This window comes from Delphinapterus leucas, chromosome 5, assembly GCF_059928025.1.
Source record: "Delphinapterus leucas isolate spDelLeu-1000000601 "Yukka" chromosome 5, BTC_Dleu_Yukka2, whole genome shotgun sequence".
Taxonomy (NCBI): domain Eukaryota; kingdom Metazoa; phylum Chordata; class Mammalia; order Artiodactyla; family Monodontidae; genus Delphinapterus; species Delphinapterus leucas.
In genome coordinates, this window is record NC_143133.1 from 115,862,382 (window position 1) to 115,881,734 (window position 19,353).

General features: G+C 32.9%; 1 protein-coding gene across 1 annotated transcript in view; it reads left to right on the forward strand.

Moving 5' to 3' along the window:
* Window positions 1-260: 260 nt before the first annotated feature.
* Window positions 261-19,353, forward strand: part of CLGN (calmegin) — a 35,660-nt gene continuing 16,567 nt past the window's right edge. The window contains exons 1-7 of the mRNA XM_022582460.2: window positions 261-3,553; window positions 6,284-6,357; window positions 7,028-7,086; window positions 10,269-10,410; window positions 13,977-14,058; window positions 15,494-15,686; window positions 18,640-18,829. Of these exons, the coding sequence (XP_022438168.2) occupies window positions 3,410-3,553; window positions 6,284-6,357; window positions 7,028-7,086; window positions 10,269-10,410; window positions 13,977-14,058; window positions 15,494-15,686; window positions 18,640-18,829 (884 nt within the window). The 5' untranslated portion in view covers window positions 261-3,409. The remainder of the gene's footprint in view (window positions 3,554-6,283; window positions 6,358-7,027; window positions 7,087-10,268; window positions 10,411-13,976; window positions 14,059-15,493; window positions 15,687-18,639; window positions 18,830-19,353) is intronic.

Below are 19,353 nucleotides of genomic sequence, written 5' to 3' on the forward strand. Positions count from 1 at the left end.
AGCAGAAACTGTTAGGTCTGTATTTCTGATTTTTTAAGAAAGGAATAAATAGCAAAAACAACCTTGGACTATATCATTTTCTTAATGGAGACTATTATCCTGTAGAACTCCATTGTCTGCAGAATGGTTAATGACCACTAACAGTTTATTTTTAGATATTCCACTTGTATAGTAAGGTTGATATGACCATTTCTGGGTGAATATCTTCATAGCTTAATACTAATAATAATCTAAATTTTGGAAATTTCCAGGAGGTTTGAAATGTGTTATGTTACGATTTTTGCAATTTCTTTCCATTGCTTTATCAGTAAACATATAATCAGTGGGGTAATATTAAAATAAGAAGTAGAATGGTATATTGATGTAAAGTTTTGGATTCTCATCTTGTCTCACATTTCCAGTCATGAGAATTTGATCAGGTTTTTGAATCCTTCTGCTTTCAGTTTGTAGATTGGGAGTAATGATGGCTATCCTCGTGATGTCCTAGGTTGCAAAGATTAAAGTAGCTAGTTCCTTTATGCAAATGAATGATTATAGTCATAGAACTTTAGAGAAGAAACAAACTTTCCAGATAAAGGGTTTTCTAAACTTTTTTTCTGAAGCTTTGGCAACTGTTTCTGAAAGAAAGTTAGGAAGAACCTAATGTAGAAAACAAATAATATACACTGCTGTATTTGAAATAGATAACCAACAAGAACCTACTGTATAACACAGGAAACTCTGCTCAATACTCTGTAATAACCTAAATGGGAAAAGAATTTTAAAAAGAATAGATACATGTATATGTATAACTGAATAACTTTGCTGTACACCTGAAACTAATACAACATTGTTAATAAACCATACTCCAATATAAAATAAAAATTTTAAAAATAAAAAATTATATAAAGCAAAAAAAAAAAAAACGAAAGAAAGAAAACAAATAAAATTGGCTGAAGTAAGAGTAGGGTTCCAGAGAGGACACTGCCTGCTTGGTTTCCCCTTAATTCTTCTCTGGCAGCCCAATCCACCAGAGCTCAAACAAAGCACTTAGAACATGTTTTTTCAACAAATTTAATTATTAAGAAACTAAACTGTGCATTCATTTTGAAGGAGAAGATGTGGGGCTAAAGTGATATTAATGTTCATTATTACTGCTATTATTTTATGCATTTCTATTTTACTGAAATGTTATTGATAGCAAGTCAAGAAAAACACCTTTTGCTTTGTTATATAAGTCATGGAAGGCTCTTAAACTTTTAGAACAATGAAGCTTTTAGGGTCGTTAACAGTTAATAAGCAATGTGTAAATATACTCATATCTGTGCCAATAAGTGAAAATTTTAAAAACCCCTACCTTACTGTTATTAAGTCAAAGTGATCCCTTTATATTTACTTTCTATCCCAGTTAACCTCTTTTCTATGACTCAAGAGAGATTAAACTCTTCTAATTATGATTAGTATGCATCATTTTTTGTGTTGTCTTTGTCTGTAAAAATGGTGGTATTAACACACCTTTTAATATAGAATGTTCATATTATGGTAGAATGGTGTTGATTTTTTTAAACCTGCATTTTCAAAGTAAACTTTAAAGTTGTACCCAGTGGCCTTTAGAAGAAATTAAAGCTAACTGGCCCATACATTCATGTAGAGTTTTGATCTCATTTAAAAGGGTTAGTTGAGCTAACCAAATGGAAAAATGCTTTTTATAGTCTGATGCTTCTTTTTTGAAAACAGCTTAATTGATATATTATTTGCATGCCTACAAGTTGACCTGTTTAATGAGGGTAGTTCAGTGGGTTTTAACATATTTACAGAGTTATGCAACCATTACCATATTCCCATTTTAGAATATTTTCATTACCCTCAAAAGAAACCCTGTGCACATTAACCCTTTCTTCCCATTTCTTTCCTTTCCTTAGGCAATCACTTATCTATTTTCCGATTCTATGGATTTGCCTATTTAAATGGGGTCATACAATATGTGGGCTTTTTATGACTGACTTCTTTCACTCAGCAAAATGTTTTTGAGATTCATCTGTCTTGTAACACATTAGTACTCCATTCTAGTTTATTGCTAAATAATATTCCAGTGTATGAATATTCCACATTTTGTTTATCCATTCATCAGTTGATGAACATTTGGGTTGTTCACACTTTTTTGGCTATTATTAACAATTTTTTTTAAACATTTACATTCCAAGTTTTTGTTTGGACATCTGTTTTCATTTCTCTTGGGTAGATACTTAGGAGTGGAATTGCTGAATCATAAGGTAATTCTATTTTAACGTTTTGAAAAACTGCCACACTGTTTTCCAAAGCTCATTTTGTATTCCTGCCAGCAATGTATGAGGATTCCAGTTTCTCCACAGCCTCCCAAAACTTGTTATTATTATCTCTCTTTGATTATAGCCATTCTGGTGGGTGTAGAGTGCTATCTCATAAATTCAGTGTTTCTTAGGCAGACCCATATAGGTCTGTAGATATGTTCTGCAGAATCTAAGAGTTCTAAGAATATACTTTTTAAAAAAAAATTTTCATGTTGATGGTAATATAACTATACTCTGGAGCATCTGAATGACTGACCACCTAATAACCAAGACTGCCACACTATTTCAGTATTCATATTTACTTGTTTAAAAGTCCACTGGCACCAAGAAATAAAACTTTCATTTTTAACATGCTAATGGGAATAGAGAGGGCTGTAATTACATAAATTATGTATTTCTGCCAAGAGGCAGCCAAATAATATTTGGCCTCTACTCATCTCAATTAATGCTATAAAGAACAGAGGTTTTGCAGTATTTGAATAGAGAAATGGTTATACAATTGACTCATCACAGTATTGTGGGGATGATAAATGCAAAAGAACTTTATGCATAGCACTCAACCTGGTTGCAATAAATCCTATATTTGTTTGAATTTCCAGCTGTGATTTGATTTCAGTAAAATACTATCACATTCAATTGTGATAAAATTATTTTTCTTTTTTTGGTGTTTACATATAAATTTATTTTGTTTTTATGATTGTAAAATTTCCAATTGTATGGTTATATACACTTAAACAACATTATAATAAAAAAGTAACTCGAGCGAACATTTAGGAATCACGATCCTTTTTTCTTTCTTTTAGAGGAGTCCACATATTATGAGTTCATTGGTTACTGTTATCTGTATCTTTAGGTTCGTGCCTTTGGCTCTTTGCTTTTAGAGGCAGGCCTTCAGCTGTAGACTCCTGTGAGATTTTGAAGTTTGTGTTATCACTTGTTCAAAGCATAATTTAAGTAAGTTTGGTAATGATTTGTTTTAAAAGCCATCCGAGAAAAAAAGAAGGATTAAGGAGAAATTATTTCTTTGTAAATATACTTACACATATTTTTCACAACTTTGTTTTGTTTTTACTGATTACTGTCAATTTCAGATAATTAATATGCGTTTCCAAGGCTTTCGGCTATGTTTGGGTCTTCTTTTCATCTCAATTAATGCAGAATTTATGGATGATAATGTTGAGATGGAAGACTTTGATGAAAATTCAGAAGAGATTGATGCTAATGAAAATGAATTCTCCTCAGAGGTAAGGTTATTGAGAAACAAGCTATAATTTATTCTTTTAGGGACTTCCCGGGCGGTCCAGTGGTTAAGACTTTGCCTTCCAGTGCAGGGGGTGCGGGTTCCATCCCTGGTTGGCGGGGAGCTACTAAGATCCTACATGCCTCGCGGCCAAAAAACCAAAACATAAAACAGCAGCAATATTGTAACAAATTCAATAAAGACTTAAAAATTAGGTCCACATCAAAAAAATCTTTAAAAAAAGTAATAAAATATTCTTTTACATGAACATAGGGGTGACTAATTTCTTAAGATTCATTTCTATTCAAATAGTCTTTAGTTTCAATATAAATAGGAAAAACATTGCCTTTTACCAACTGTTTGTTGCTGTGTTTTTAATTTGTGCATGGCACCTAGCACAGTTTTATTACCAAATAAATATGGGGAAGATCTTTACTATCAAACTAGGAGTTCATCACTGGCTAAAGAGGACTAAATACTTTAGCTAAGGGAAAGGTTTTTAGTCTTATTTTTGACACTGCAAGCCCTTTTCAGATAAAAGAAAAGGTAGTATAATTTTTTCCTAGAAGTAAAGAAAGTAGTGTTTCTTTATTTCTCTGAGGGAAGAAAATGCTAAATAGGATGAATTAGAAAGGGGAGTGATGATGAGGTAGGCATTTAGTAAGGCTCACAGTGTTTCTATCTCAGCATTAAGATGTGTGTCTTGAGGTGGTGACTGATAGGAGTCTGGAAAACAGGAGCCTGGAGGTTTTTGTACACTTCGACAATCCATAAGAGCTTTCACATTGAGAATATTCATATCTAATATTGAGACAGTCAGAAAATTTTTTCAGAAATATTTTTGGTGAGGAAATATCAATTATATTGTGCTAGCCGCTGTTAAAGGGCCAAGGAGAATAATATATAGTTGTCACAGACTTCTTTTTAGAGTTTTTAATTTGCAAATGCAAGTGTTATTTAGCTGCTTAAGGCGAATATTCTTTCTCCTGTTAAGTTTTAAGCTCCACAAGGACATTTCTTTTAAAACCTGGTTCTGTGATCCACAGAAACTAAGTAGTAATCAAAGTGCTTATGGCTGACTTAGATACAGCTACTGCGAGGGTTTTGGAGGTTAATACTTCAAAGAAATTTCAGATACCTACGACTCTTAACTATATTTGATGATAATTTGAGAAGATGATAAGAAATGGGAGGAACAATTTTTGATGCTTCTAATTTTATAGCATGAGTAATCTAGATATAGTAAAATACAAGTGAAGTATAAATAAAGCGCAAAATAAATTGCTGGTGATTTAAAGGGTCATCTAACAGAAGGAAGCCTCTTGTAACACCATTGCCCATTTTTGCCAATCCATAAAAATAAAGAGAACAGTAAAGTTGTAAGTTCTAATTCAGAAAACTTCATGGGCGATTGGCAATTTGGGTAGCAGAATATTGACCTGTTAGTAAGTGTATGGGATTTTGTTTAATTACTGATTTTCCTCCCTTAGACAGGAAATGTACTATTAGGGAAGGGTAGGGACAGTGAAAATAGTGAAAGTACTTCTGCATCCTTTTCTCTTAAGGCTGAGAGAAGAAATTTCATAATTAATCATATAGGTAAAATCATAAAGGCTGATTAAGAAAGGACCAAGATTTATGTATTACTGTAAGCAAAATTTTATTTATTCATCATCAGTTCAAATTATCTTTTGAGGGCTTCCCTGGTGGCGCAGTGGTTGAGAGTCCACCTGCCGATGCAGGGGACATGGGTTCGTGCCCCGGTCCGGGAAGATCCCACATGCCGCGAAGCGGCTGAGCCCATGAGCCATGGCCGCTGAGCCTGGGCGTCCGGAGCCTGTGCTCCGCAGCGGGAGAGGCCACAACAGTGAGAGGCCCGCGTACCGCAAAAAAAAAAAAAAAAATTATCTTTTGACAATTTGTCAATAAATTTAATTTAAATTATTTTATTGGTGCATTCGGTATAGTGTAATGGTTAAGTGTATAACCTTTAGAACCTAGGCTCATATCTTTTAAGTCCTGCAAGTGTCTAACTGTATGACAGTGGGCAAATTATTTTGCCTGTCTCCCACAGTTTCATCATACGTAAAATGGGAACAATAAAGTACTTCCCGCATAGAAATATCATGAGGATTAAAAGAGCCATCAAATCACACTCCCCCCATCATCATTATCATCATAGCAGCTAACACTTACATGGCACTTGAAACAATGCTTTGAGATAATTGCTTTGCAGTCCTTTCTCTTTTGAATCTTATTTTTCCTCTGGGTTTCTAATTTCTCAGAATGTTGTCATCATCCTCTAGTTACATAACAGTGAAATTTAAGAGTTAATTTTAAACTAACCCATGTGCTTACTAAGTTTTTCATCTTATATGTTTTTCATCTTACATCTTTTGCTTCTAATGATTTTTTATCCTCAAACATTGTCACCTGTTAGAATCCTTTCAAAGCCACATCCACTGCATCATGAGGCCTTGGCTAATTACTTCCTCCCATCCCTCCTGTGTTAGAAGGAGTCAGTGCATTCTGTTTGCACATAGAGTTTTTTTCCATCGTGTATCTCTTATATTCTTCTGTATTTTCTTACCAGTAGAATACAAAGTTTTGAGGCCTACCATCTATCTATATTACCTATATGTGCATTCCATACTAGGTTCTTATTTAGTGAGATTATTTAATTAAAATAGTTGTGAAGGTGAATAACTTTAGATTTTTAAAATCTATTTTCTAGATTAAATATAAGACACCTCAACCTATAGGAGAAGTATATTTTACGGAAACTTTTGATAGTGGAAGGTTGGCTGGGTAAGTATTCATTCAGGAGAATTTTTTCCTTGATTTGATTAGCTTTTTTGAAGTTATTGGTTGTTAGCCTATGAAAATTGCCTCTACCACAGTACCTTAAAAAAGGGTTAACATACTTTATTTCACGGTGTAAACCAATACCTTAACACATTTTTATTATTGATAGAAGTGTTTAATTTGAATTGTTATCATTTATACAAAGAAAATATACAAATGAATCATGAATGTAAAGTGAAAACTTACATTTCTTCATTCCTTAGGACAGATATTAATAACGTAATTTCAGATGACAAATTCAAGTTAATGTTTTATCCTAAATAATGGTAAAAAAACAATAAAAGTTATTATTTATTGATCATTATATGCCAAACACTGCCCTAAGTAGGTGGGTAAGAACTATCTTTATCTGCCTTTTACCAGTGAGGAAACTGAGGCTTCGTGTACCTTAGCTATGATCACACAGCTAGTAAATTGCAGATTCTAAATTTAATTTAACTCTAGCTTTACAGAATTATGTGTAGACATCCTTGTTTAGCCTCTAAGTATTCATTTATCTTAGAAGGAAAAGCGACTGTTGGGTAATCTTCTGTTGTATTTCTGATATGCATTGTATCTATAAATTGTTAGTTGTATTTTTAATGATATACATTTCTTTCAACTTTATTTATAGGTGGGTCTTATCAAAAGCAAAAAAAGATGATACAGATGCGGAGATTTCTATATATGATGGTAAAATATTTATTTAAATATTCAACATAACCAGTATGACCCAGAGTTCACTAGCTTTTGAGATTATATTTTTATTAAATATACCTGAGGCCCCATCCTGCTTTACAACAGAATCTTGTCAAAAGACAAATAGAGTCTTTTGTCTCCTTTCCAATATTTCTGGAAGTCCAGGTAATCCATACTTAAGCCACCATCCAGTTTTCTAACTCTGAACAGTTAAATTTTCACTCCACTGCAGTTAGTCTCTTGCAGGATTTCCCAGGCTACTGCTGTTCTCTACTGTTTTCTCTCAAGCATGGGCCGCCTAGATCAAGTTATAACTTTCTGCAGGGTCCTCCTAGAGGACATTTGTGAGAGCTGTGGGACATGTGGCTCCTAGCCCACAGCCATTATCACTGCGTCTCTGATAGGTTATCTTCACGCTTCACTGTGAAGGAAAAGTCCTATATGCAAGGGTCATCTTTTCTTCTCCAACAGGACTCTCCTGGAGTGTGATGGAAGACTTTCTTCCTCCTCTTAGTCTAAAACCAGCCTCCTCAGTTGTTACCTCCTAAAGCAGGATCAGCCTCAGTCAAGGTGACAGATAGTGGGAATTTCCTCTCTCTCAGAGGACCTCAGACCCATAAGGATGTGACCTCACACTGAGACTCCAACAGGCGTTACATGAGAATAACAACAGAACAACTAACAGCATGTATAGGCTGGCAGCTGCCTACTTCCGTTTCATAGTGTCTGTTTTAGTGTGAGATAAAGATCATGCCTGCATGTCTTCCTTTGTAGTGTTCTCCATCCCAGTGTATATGCTTATGTACTCCAAAAAGAACTCTACCATATGCCCAGAGCAAGCAATACTGCATTCAGTCTAAATCCATTTAGAGAAAAGAATAATTTCCCTCAAAGAAGCAGCAAGTCTGCAGAGATAGAACACTACCTAAAATAATACCCACAGAAATACCTGCCATCGAACAGAATGCTTGACTTAAAACATCTATGTTTAGCTTACTTTACAGTTTTTTTAGAACAGCATTGGGTAGATATTTGCTTTATGTTTGTGTAAGTATCTGTTGATGGAGTTTTCCTAAAATTAGGATATGGTCTATTTTAGGAGTAAGTTTGTCTCTCTTTCTTGCTGGACAAAAATGACTTAGTGTTTAAATGAGTTTTTTCCCCCCCAGCTTAAAATTAGAGCTCAAGCAAGCAGAAAACAAGCTTCTTAACACCTAAGTTTGGTCTGTAGTCTTATTAAACAAAATTATCCACGAAAATAATTTTTTAGCATATTAGATTTGGTATGTTTGGTTGACTTTTTTCAATTTCTTGAAAGCAACTTTGAAAAATACAGAATCTCTTAAAGTTCCAGGTCCTGAAAATGGCATTTTGTATATAAATATTAGCAATGTTGTTTATATAGTGGTTAGTTGAGACCAATATCAGTTTCTTTGCAGGAATATTTAGTATTTCTAGTCGTTAATCACAACTTCTGTCAAGTGCCATTTGAGTAAAACTAATTCCTGTATTTTCAGGAGTAAGCAAATCTGTGTGAAACATTATGTGCTGGGTAACAGGGTTTGCATTTGGAGGAGACTTATTTAAATTTTTCAGATTAAGTTATTAATAAAAGTATAGCTGTTTTAAAAATCACCAATTCTTTAAGTGACCAACTTTCAGGATACCTTATAAAATTTTGTGAATTCTTTATGAAATTATAGTTACATCAGAGTTCATATTACCTGGCACTGTATAGAATTTGAGTAAATGATTGGTTAATGAAAAGTTATTGTTGATTTGAAGTTGGGAAAAACCTCTTGTCCTTGAAGAATAATCACCTTGTCACAGGTTTTCTAAAATTAAAGTAGTACTTTTAGATACTACCTTTTCATAGTGGATAAATGTATGCATGTAATTACAAAAGAAGGCAACATAGTTTAAAAAAGCCTTTACTATCAGGATCCTAAAACCCCTAAAGATAAATTTGTTACTTCTTAAAAGAAGACCTTTGTGATTTGGTCAAGCCACAGGTTGGCAGTGATAATACAGTTGCTCATCAGTGTGAGAGAAGAAAAACCAAACGAATTCATTTTTTTAAGAAAAGTACACTATAGCCAAATTAGGGGACAAAAAGGAAAAGAAACTTGAAAACTTTAAAAAATGAATTCTTAAAAACCCAATACTGTGTGCACAATGATAGACCAAAATATACCCTTCTCTGGTTCATGAGACTGTCAGGTTCTTGCACTGTTGTTTTTTTAGAAAGAAAAAAACGTGTATAAAGTACATTAGTAATTCAAAAGTGCCCATTAATATTTCAAGTTGGCACAATACCGGAAAATAGCCAGTTTTCGCTAAATTGAGTTTTCTTGGAATAGGCGATACCTCTAATTTTCAAAGCTAGAACATTTTATACAAATTAATATAAATTAGTTATTTTCTGTTTTAAAAAGAGTAAAGGAGGAAAGTCCAATCCACAACTTTGGGGCTGCAGCTAACCCATCTAGCTTTGTATTATATGCTGCCTGTGATCTAATTGCAGGAGCTTCCTGATCTTAAACATGGGAAATTCCAGCCCAGAGAGGACCTAACTCAGCTTTGCTGTGCTACAGCCTAGTGCTTATCTAGTATGTATGACTTCCTTGGCCAAAAGTTCTGAGAACTGATTGGTTTAGCTTAGGAAGTGTTAACTTTAGTTTGTGTTCTTTGGGCATAACAATTTTCAAATTAAAATTTAAATCTCTACAATAACTTCTGCAAAGTAAGAAAAGTAGCTGATGATACCATAAATTTCAAAAAAATTGACTGAGGCAAACTCATTTTGTGTTAAGGATGTACTTTGTCTCCTGTGTAATTTAAAAATACCTCATTTTAAAAGTACAATGTTGATAGACCGTATGAGACAAACCACATTTTGTGATTTCATTGATTACAGTCTTTCAGAGAAATCCAAACTAAGCCAGCTTTAGAGGTGCTTTAATTAAATACTGTAGGGTCTGTTATTTATTAGTTTCCACAGTTTTAAGAGAAAAAGAGAACATACATGTACAGATATTATTTTCTGATTTAAAATGTGATTTTATTTTCTCCAAAGTAGCCTTCATGGAAGAATCTTATTGGTCACCACTTCTGATAAATAATTCTTAAGTCAGTGTTTTTGGTTTTAGTTTAACTTGCTTTGTTTTGTATTTTAGGAAGATGGGAAATAGAAGAATTGAAAGAATATCGAGTACCTGGTGACCGAGGACTGGTGTTGAAATCTAGAGCAAAGCATCATGCAATATCTGCTGTATTAGCAAAACCTTTCATCTTTGCTGATAAACCTCTGATAGTACAGTAAGTTTTATTATGTTTTTAATACTTTTTCTGACATTTATATTAGTTTTATATAATTTGGCTTCTGAATATAGGTATAATGGGTATAAAATGGGCATAAAAAACCAGATTTTCCTTTTCCATTTCATTTGCTTAAATACACAATGCATGTATACACACAGACACCCTGAGGTTTCGAGAGAAAAGCAGGTTAGTTGAAAAATTATATAATATATGCTGTAATATGCAACATTCCACCACCATAAACTATATCATACTAAATCTAAAATACTAAAATCACCATTTTTATTTTAACTCTTTACTTAAAATGACTTGCTATTAAGATATATTAACCTCAGTATATTCAGAATGGAACCATAAATATTGCTGGTAAACCAGTGATAAGATCCAAAGGCAGCAAATTCATTTTAAAGAGGAAGTGCCCTTTTACAGGGCACATGATCTCACAGACAGTCACCCCTTCCCTCCCCTGCAATATGACATAAACTAGTTTTATTGTCATGTTGTTTGCATGTGTAACTGTCGTAAAATCCAGTGTAAATTCCTCAAGCTGTTTCACCTATACTGGTGTAAAACCAAAATAAGTGTGTACAAATACAATTACAAAACCAATGAAATTCATATTAAAAACAAAGAAAAGGAAATGTAGAAATGTTACTTTCTACCTTAGAAGATTGGGCTGTCCAAAGTTAATTACAGTGTAAGGAAATACCATTAACTGTAAACTTAACACTACAGAACCACTTCAGTTTTTTGTTAACATGTTAAATATATTCCTATGTGGTGTAACTAAAATGCCATTTTGTATTTTAGAAATTTAAAACAATATGGCATTTGGTATAATTGGGCTAATTTTTCAGCTGTGATGCTTTGGCTTAGTTGCACTGTTATTTCAATAAATTTAAAATATCAAATAATGTCAAAGAGTATACAGCCATTTAAACAAATGAAAAATATTGTTATAAGTACTTATTGGGATTAATATTTGAGCTTGATATATGTCATTATTCAGAGTTTGGAGTTTCTTTTTTCTTGAAAATTTGAAAGTAATCTTCTTATTCTGTTGAAGTTAGGTGAATATAATATCATTCTCTATTTTAATCCTTTGTGGCTTAACTGAAAGGGTAACGGAAAATAATATAAAGTTTAACTTCTCCAGAGTAAAATGAATCAAATTTGGTATTTTCAGGAAGTATAAATCACTGCTAGGCAAGCAAGTGAAAGATAGCTTGCAAGATTAGAAGCAAAGATAATAAGTCTAAAAAAATTATTAAAGCAGTTGTGAAATTATTATTCTGAAAAAAGAAAAGGAGAATCAAGAAGAATGGAATAGCAGTGTTTGATATGCTTGAAAACAGTTCAAAAAAGGATAGTGAATATTTGTTATTCTTAATTTTGATGAAATGAGATAAATAAAAAATTTTATATTAACTACTATAAATACTATAGATTTATGACATAACTTTACTCTAAAGCTGCTTTTTCCAAATTGTGTACATACTAATATGCATTATGTGGTCATATAAGTTTTAGAAACTAAGAATATCTGAACCTTAAAGATAAGGAAGCATATTTGCCCATTAAAGACTTTGAGAAGTTCTCTGTATGAAAACCTGTTTTTAACTTGAATATTGTGTTTCCCAAACATAATTGACCACAGAAGTTTTTTACCCCCTTAGCAATAATTACTATTTCATGGGACAGTTTAGAAAATGCTACTCTAAAGAAAATAGGGTTAACATATATTCTGCATTTGTCCTCATTTTTCCTATGATCTAAGATTAGCAGCAGTGAAGCTCTATGACATACATTTCACTGATCCTCAAATCCATTGTGAACTATTTATACTAGGCACAAGTTAATGATTTGAAAAATCTGGAAGTTTGCAGCGTATGAAATAGACATAGTGATCGAGTCTAGGCATACTAAGACAGCAGAGCTGTCTTAACATTTATAGAGACAATTTACACAATTGTTCTCTCTAGTTCTTTTCACAGAACCCTTTTTCCTTGGATCACCTATGCTAAAACTATATCTCTTTTTATTTTATTTTACTTAGAGTAGCAAATATTTACCTTTAGTTCACATTATGCACCATTTCTTTTACTTTGTACTCTTCAAAGACATGTTTCATGAAAAAAAAGTTTATCAGCTACTGCTTTAAAGTATTGATAAGGCTTTGAGGAAACAAACTATTTAAAAACTGAAAAAGAACAAAACAAAACTTTTCTTCTGATCATAACAGAAGCTAACATTTTTGAGCATTTATTGGCCCATTACTGTGCATGACAACTTCTAATCATCATAACAGTCCTTTGAGGTATAGGTATGGGCAATATTCCCACGTTACAGATGAGCAAATAGAGACTAGAGCTTCAGTAACGTGCCTTTAGCCAAGGTATTACCAGAATCCAGAAAAAATCTCAGGTCTTCCTGACTCAGAAGTACTTGCTTGTAACCACTGTTGCAGATATCTTGAGAAATAAAGCAGAGTAGAAAGTAGGGAGGGGAAATCACCATAATCTCCAGCAACTCAGAGATGATCACGTAAAAGTTTACTGTATTTTCTCTATTTCTTTTCCATACAAAATACATATACTAATTGGGTTCAAACTGTCAAAGTTTTGTATGGCTTTTTTTTTTTTTTTTTTTTTACTTTGTCTCTAAACTTTCTTCAGAAACATTTTAAACTATAGTCCTTCATTAAAATTATCACTGTGTCCTGTTGCTCCTCTAGTTTTCATCTCTTTTTGCTTTAATTCATTAAACCAAATCATAACTTTTTTGGTTTTCACTGCTTTTCAGCTTGATAACCGGTTTGTTACATGTAATTCATCAATTTACTAAAAATCTCTTCTAAATAGTGTTCAGTAAGACTGTCATTGCCTAAATAAGACAAAACAACAACAGAACTATTGCTGAGAATTAGAGTGTTGTAAATCTGTGAAGAGACTGCCATGTCAGTTTGCTCTTTTAGCTGTTACACTGTGTTTTCCCTATCCCCTGGCTGTTAAGATCTGGAATATTCCAGGTTATTGACTGAGATTATGAAATCTCTTTGCTGGTGGTATTTAATTAAATGTACAACTTATTTAACATGGTTTCAGTGTAGCTGAACTAAAAGACAAATTAGCAGCAGACTGGATATCTAGGATCATTAGCAATTTCTTAGAAATTTATGCTGTAGCCATGACCCCCAAAGTCTTTGTTTTTAGTTTATAAAGACTATATATAGTACGTACCTTATTTTAATTTGAAGTTTCCTGTTAAAAGTTTTAGTCAAAGTATTTTATTCTTAATTCAACAGTTTTGATAAACAAATTATTTCAACAAATTGGTTGGCTTTTGTATAGTTGATTATAATCATTCTATTTTTAATATTTTAAGGATGTGCACAGAAAAGTCATTTCTGCTTGTTCCCTATAGGTTGGGGATATACTTTGTATGAGCTTTCTGGTAATGTAAAATGTTTGTGTCTAAATGAATTGAGAGTAATACATTAGATTTTGAAGAACAGTTAGTAATTTTTATTTATCAGCAGTATGATTCTTTTTCCCTTCATTTAGATATGAAGTAAATTTTCAAGATGGTATTGATTGTGGAGGTGCATACATTAAACTCCTAGCAGACACTGATGGTTTGAATCTGGTATGATATTTTAATGTTTAAGAAAACCTTATTAAAGTTAATAAGTATTTTTAAGGAGCAATTGACACAACTGAAATTTTCATTTTCAACTGAAATCGAAAATAACTTTGAAAATTTTTACCCACCATGAGTTTATATAGCTTTTACAGTGCGCCTTCAAGTTTCATACACAGCTTTGTTACTTGATGGCATCAGTTTTGTAATCATTAGCCACATAAAAAAGTTTGCTGTGTCTATAAATAAAAAATAACCTGGTGCTTATAAATGTCACTAAAAGATCAGCTTACAGTTATTTTCTTTACAAAATAATAATCACAGAAGAAGTAAGATAACAGAGCAAAGCAGTAAAACACAATGGCCAAAGAACCAAATTAAAAAGGCGGGCCAGTTCAGGAATTGGCAGTCTGCAAAAATTTACTAAGTTAAAAATGTTTTCATAGTGAAGCAGGTTACGTTAGGACCATTTGAGGTTTGGAGACATTTCTTATAGCATCCTCCTACAGGAGGCTATGTCAGGATTTCTGCATATAACAAAAATAAGATAAATGAGACATTAATGAGATATTTGTCAGAATGCGTGGCTATGAAACAGATTAAAGGATTCATTTACTGTTATTAGGATTGGGTAACGGGGAAGCCATTTGTAGTAGATGGTGAAACACTTAGGTATTGTGAGGTGATGATCACCTGAAGGTACAATGGCAATAATAAAGTCAAATACCAAGTATTTGTCTAAGCACTTTATCTAATTAATTCAGTTAATCCTCAGAGAAACCTTATAAGGTACGTACTATTATTATCTTCATCAGAGGTAATGAAATAGAACCACAGGGAGGTTAAGAAATTTGCTCAGGTCCACACACAGCTGGTTTAAAGGCAACGGTAGGATTTGAACTCCAGATCCCATGCTCTTAACCAGTGTCCATGCCAAATGAAGAGAAATGACCAATAATGAAATGGGGAGCATGTTGCAGTGTCTGCTTTTGACAGACACAGTCTGTCAAATCAAGAGTCTGAATCTCTTCTTCACATTGTGCTAAGGGGCGCCATTTTCTGGTGTCTTACTGAATAGTAGTAATGGCTAAGTAGGCACTGTAGTCTTAAGTCACAGAATGCTTTTCTCTGTGCTTAATTTTCTTAATAAAATTTAATAATACAGATCTATATAGAGTAACTAAAACGTTATGATGTTGCTAGGGTGGTTCCAGCTTCTCTCCTACATCTTGAGGATGGAAGTAATGTGTGCACTTAAAAAACTATTTTGAAATAAAATTTGTTGTGTTTTCCACATCCTTTATTGTCAATTGTGTCAACTAATTCTTTGGTGAATTAGCATTTGATACATTTTTGTGAACTCTACCCACTGGGGTAGAATAGAGAAATCCATTAAATACTCTAATTCTGGACTAATCCCAATACTCATCTCTCTTTGAAGGAAAACTTTTATGATAAAACATCCTATACCATTATGTTTGGACCAGATAAATGTGGAGAAGATTATAAACTTCATTTTATCTTCAGACATAAACATCCCCAAACTGGAGTTTTTGAAGAGAAGCATGCCAAACCTCCAGATGTAGACCTTAAAAAGTTCTTTACAGACAGGAAGACTCATCTTTATACCCTTGGTATGTCCTTTTAATTCATTCATTAATTCAGAGATATTTGCTGACTACCAATGTTTTCGTGGCAAGTGCTTCGGGAGAAACACAGGTCCTTCTGTTAAGGGCTTATCTTTTTAGGAGAATAAGACACACATACTTATAGCACAGGTAGAAAGTAAAGTGTCATATGAGGTACAGTTAAGAGCTCAAAATCAATATCACTTTCAGTTTGGAAACTTGGAGAAAACCTAGTGAAGGCGGTTATATTTGACTTAGTCTTGAAGTGTAGATATAATGTGGAAGATAGGAGAGGAAAGGGATATTTTAGGCACCCTGACATTAGTGGTGCTGAAAGAATAGAAAACTGGAGAAAAAGGTTAAAGAGGAGGAAGCCCTTAATATTAGACTTTATTCTACAGGCATTTGTCATTGTTGGGTCCTGCCTTGTGGTAGTTGTGGGAAAACTTTGAAAGGGAAAGCGTTGAGCGACCATCTATTAACATACTTAGCTTTACTTTTGTAACTACGAGTTTGCATGTATATTGACTAGGAGGAACACTACATGGGATTCTTTCTCCTCTTCCCAAGAACATACAATTATAGAGGTTTGTTCTGCCCATGATTACTTAAAATCACAGCATGTCAGAACCTAACAGGACAACTCCATCCAAGACTAAGGTATTTCAGTTTTCTTTCCAAAAACTGCAGTTACAGAAACATTCATTTTGTCTGCCAACACAGGGAACAATTTTATTTTTAATATCAGTATTGATATCAAAGACCTTTTTCTGAAATTGGAAAATAGTACTAGACATTTTGGGGAGCATAAAGTAAACTGTAGAAATGTAGAGATAATGAGAAATTATAACTAGAAAAAATGAATTTTAATTAGACTTTGTATAAACCTGGTCAAAAGCACCTTGGTAGTGTAATCAAAGGCCACAATTCCACTTTCAGGAGTTTATCCAAAGAAAATAATCCAGAAGAAAGAAAATGACCTATGTGTAAAAATATACTGTAAATTGGAAGCAACCCAAATGTTACAGTAGTGGTTTTCTTTCTATACAATACAAAATGATAACTATGAAAATATTTAGCAACAAGGAAGAGACGTTTATAATATTAAAATTGGGAAAGAAAACGAGATTCAAATTGGAGGCACATCCTGATGGCCACTAGACATATTATGCAAACAAAAAGAAAAAGTCTAGAAAAAACTAATTTTTATTAATCACCTGATAGGTACCATGCTCTATGCTAGACACTTTGTTTACAACCGTCCTGTGAGGTGAGCAGTTTCTCTCTATTTTGCCTTAATTTAGGTTAAGTAACTTGCCCTAGGAAACAAAAGTAATTGGTTAAGACTGGAATTAAAACTCAAGTCTGACTCTTAAAACATTTGCTTTTCTTACTACTGTACACAAAAACTTTGTTGTGCTAGGATTATCGAGTGGCTATTTTCTTTTTAAAAAAAACTTTCTGTAATGCTACTATATTTCTATAACATTATCCTGTAGTTGTTCTAAGAACCTTACAGGGTCCCTTAAAAGACTTTATAATCCAATGTCTTTTGTTTTAGATTCATTTAGAACATTGAATACAGTTTTCTAAACGGAAAGGTTTTCTGGCTAAAGATTTTGGGCAAAGATGTCTTTTCACATATGTGTAATTGTCATGTGCTTTTCTGATTTACTATAATTTTAAAACATTTCAGATGCAAAATTTATTCAGAAAATAGTCTTTTCAGGATTTTTCTTGAGAAATGTCTTTTTTTTTATTAGAAAGGGTCTAGCACGTTTTTGCATTTAAGATCTTATTCTCAGTTCTGCTTCAATCTTGACTTTTTTCCTTTGTGTAGTAATATAGTTTTATAATCTCAGCTGTAATAGAAGACGAAATGGTGGAGAAAAAAGAGAAGGGAGAAAATACTGAGTGTTCATTTACATTATTTGAGTTTGTATATAAATTGCAATATTTGATTTTGATATAAATAATTTGGCATTGTTGTGACTGAAACCTTTGGAGAGTATTACTTCAGATTATTACTTTACAGAAAGTGGTAGCCCATTTACCTAGTTAAGTCAGGATCATCCTGACATTTATTGACAGCTCCTACTTCCTTAACTTACTAAAAGCAAATGTTAGGCAGCTACTTTCGTCTACAGTTCTTTCCAAAGATATAAATTATACTCAGTGACTCCCCACCCCATGTTTACAGAAGGGAGAAAGAGCTTTTATTTTGTCATTACAATGATAAGGGAGTCCTTTATGAAACTTTTGGCTTAGGGACTTTTAAAGAGCTAGAATTTACCTCAAAACAAACGTACTAAAGTGTGAGGTTGAATATTTTCAATCATCCTTAAGACATTTTTCACTATAGTGCATGAATCAATAAATTTGAAATGCCAATGAGCTTTATAGATTTCTAGGAAATTATAAGAATGTATCAGTGTTAAATTCCTGATTTTGGTGCCTAGATTTGGGTTATATAGGAGAATGTCCTTGTTTATAGGAAATATACATTAAAACATTCAGGGATGATACGGATGAGGTCAGTAATTTACTCTCAAGTAATTCAAGAAAAAATAAAGTTCTTTATAGCATACTTGCAACTTTTAAAGTTTGAGGTCGTTTCAAAAAATTATTTTAAAATAGTGAAGATTGGGTTGTATTCTGTAACTATGAAAGAGTGAAGCTGACTGGTCATGTGAGTCCTAAGCTGAGTTAGCTATTGGGTATTTTTTATTTGAGAAGTAATCGAGTGTTTTATTAAATTATTATTATTACTTAAAATTTTATCTTTGGTTTTAGAAAGCATTATGTCTAGTGATTTCAGTGTATTTTGATTTAATATGTTGGTAATTCCTCTACTGTGGTTGAGAGAAAATTTTACCCATGAAGTTCAGGGTAGAAGATTATCTTTAACATGTCATGTCTGTCAATATGATAAGTGTAATATGTTTAAATTGGTCTTTAGTGATGAATCCAGATGACACATTTGAAGTATTAATTGATCAGATAGTTGTAAACAAAGGAAACCTACTGGAGGATGTGGTTCCTCCTATCAATCCTCCCAAGGAAATTGAAGACCCCAGTGATAAAAAACCTGATGATTGGGATGAAAGAGCAAAAATCCCTGATCCTTCTGCTGTCAAACCAGAAGACTGGTAAGCAAAGAATTCAGTAGCAAAGCGTTCTTTGGCATAAAGTAACGTGTGTTTATGTGAAGTAACGTGTGTTTAAGTGAAGTTTACAACCAATGAAGCTTATTCTTTTAAACATCAGTACCACTTATTTTGACTATTTTGGGTGAAATACTTCTCTAAAACGGATTTTGCAGTCCCCTGCCTCTTAATTTTCATTTTAATTAATATTTTAATTTTGTTGCCCTTTTCAATATAGTATTTGTATTTTGTATGTTTTCAATGCTGTGGGGGAAAAAATTCCATGAATCTAAAACACCAACACTTTAATTTCAGTTCCCAGTTTGATCTTTATCATGTATGTGTGTGCGTACTTTACATAGTTGCGGTGTTTTCAGTTAATGATTAGTTGGCTTAAAAAGCCATATTCTCAGCATCTTATATAGGATTTACTCATACCAGTTTGCTTACCCATAAAATGTTCACTAGCTGAGTATTTGTGTGTTTTCCATTCTACAGGATTATGAATATTTTCCTTAAAAGAAATG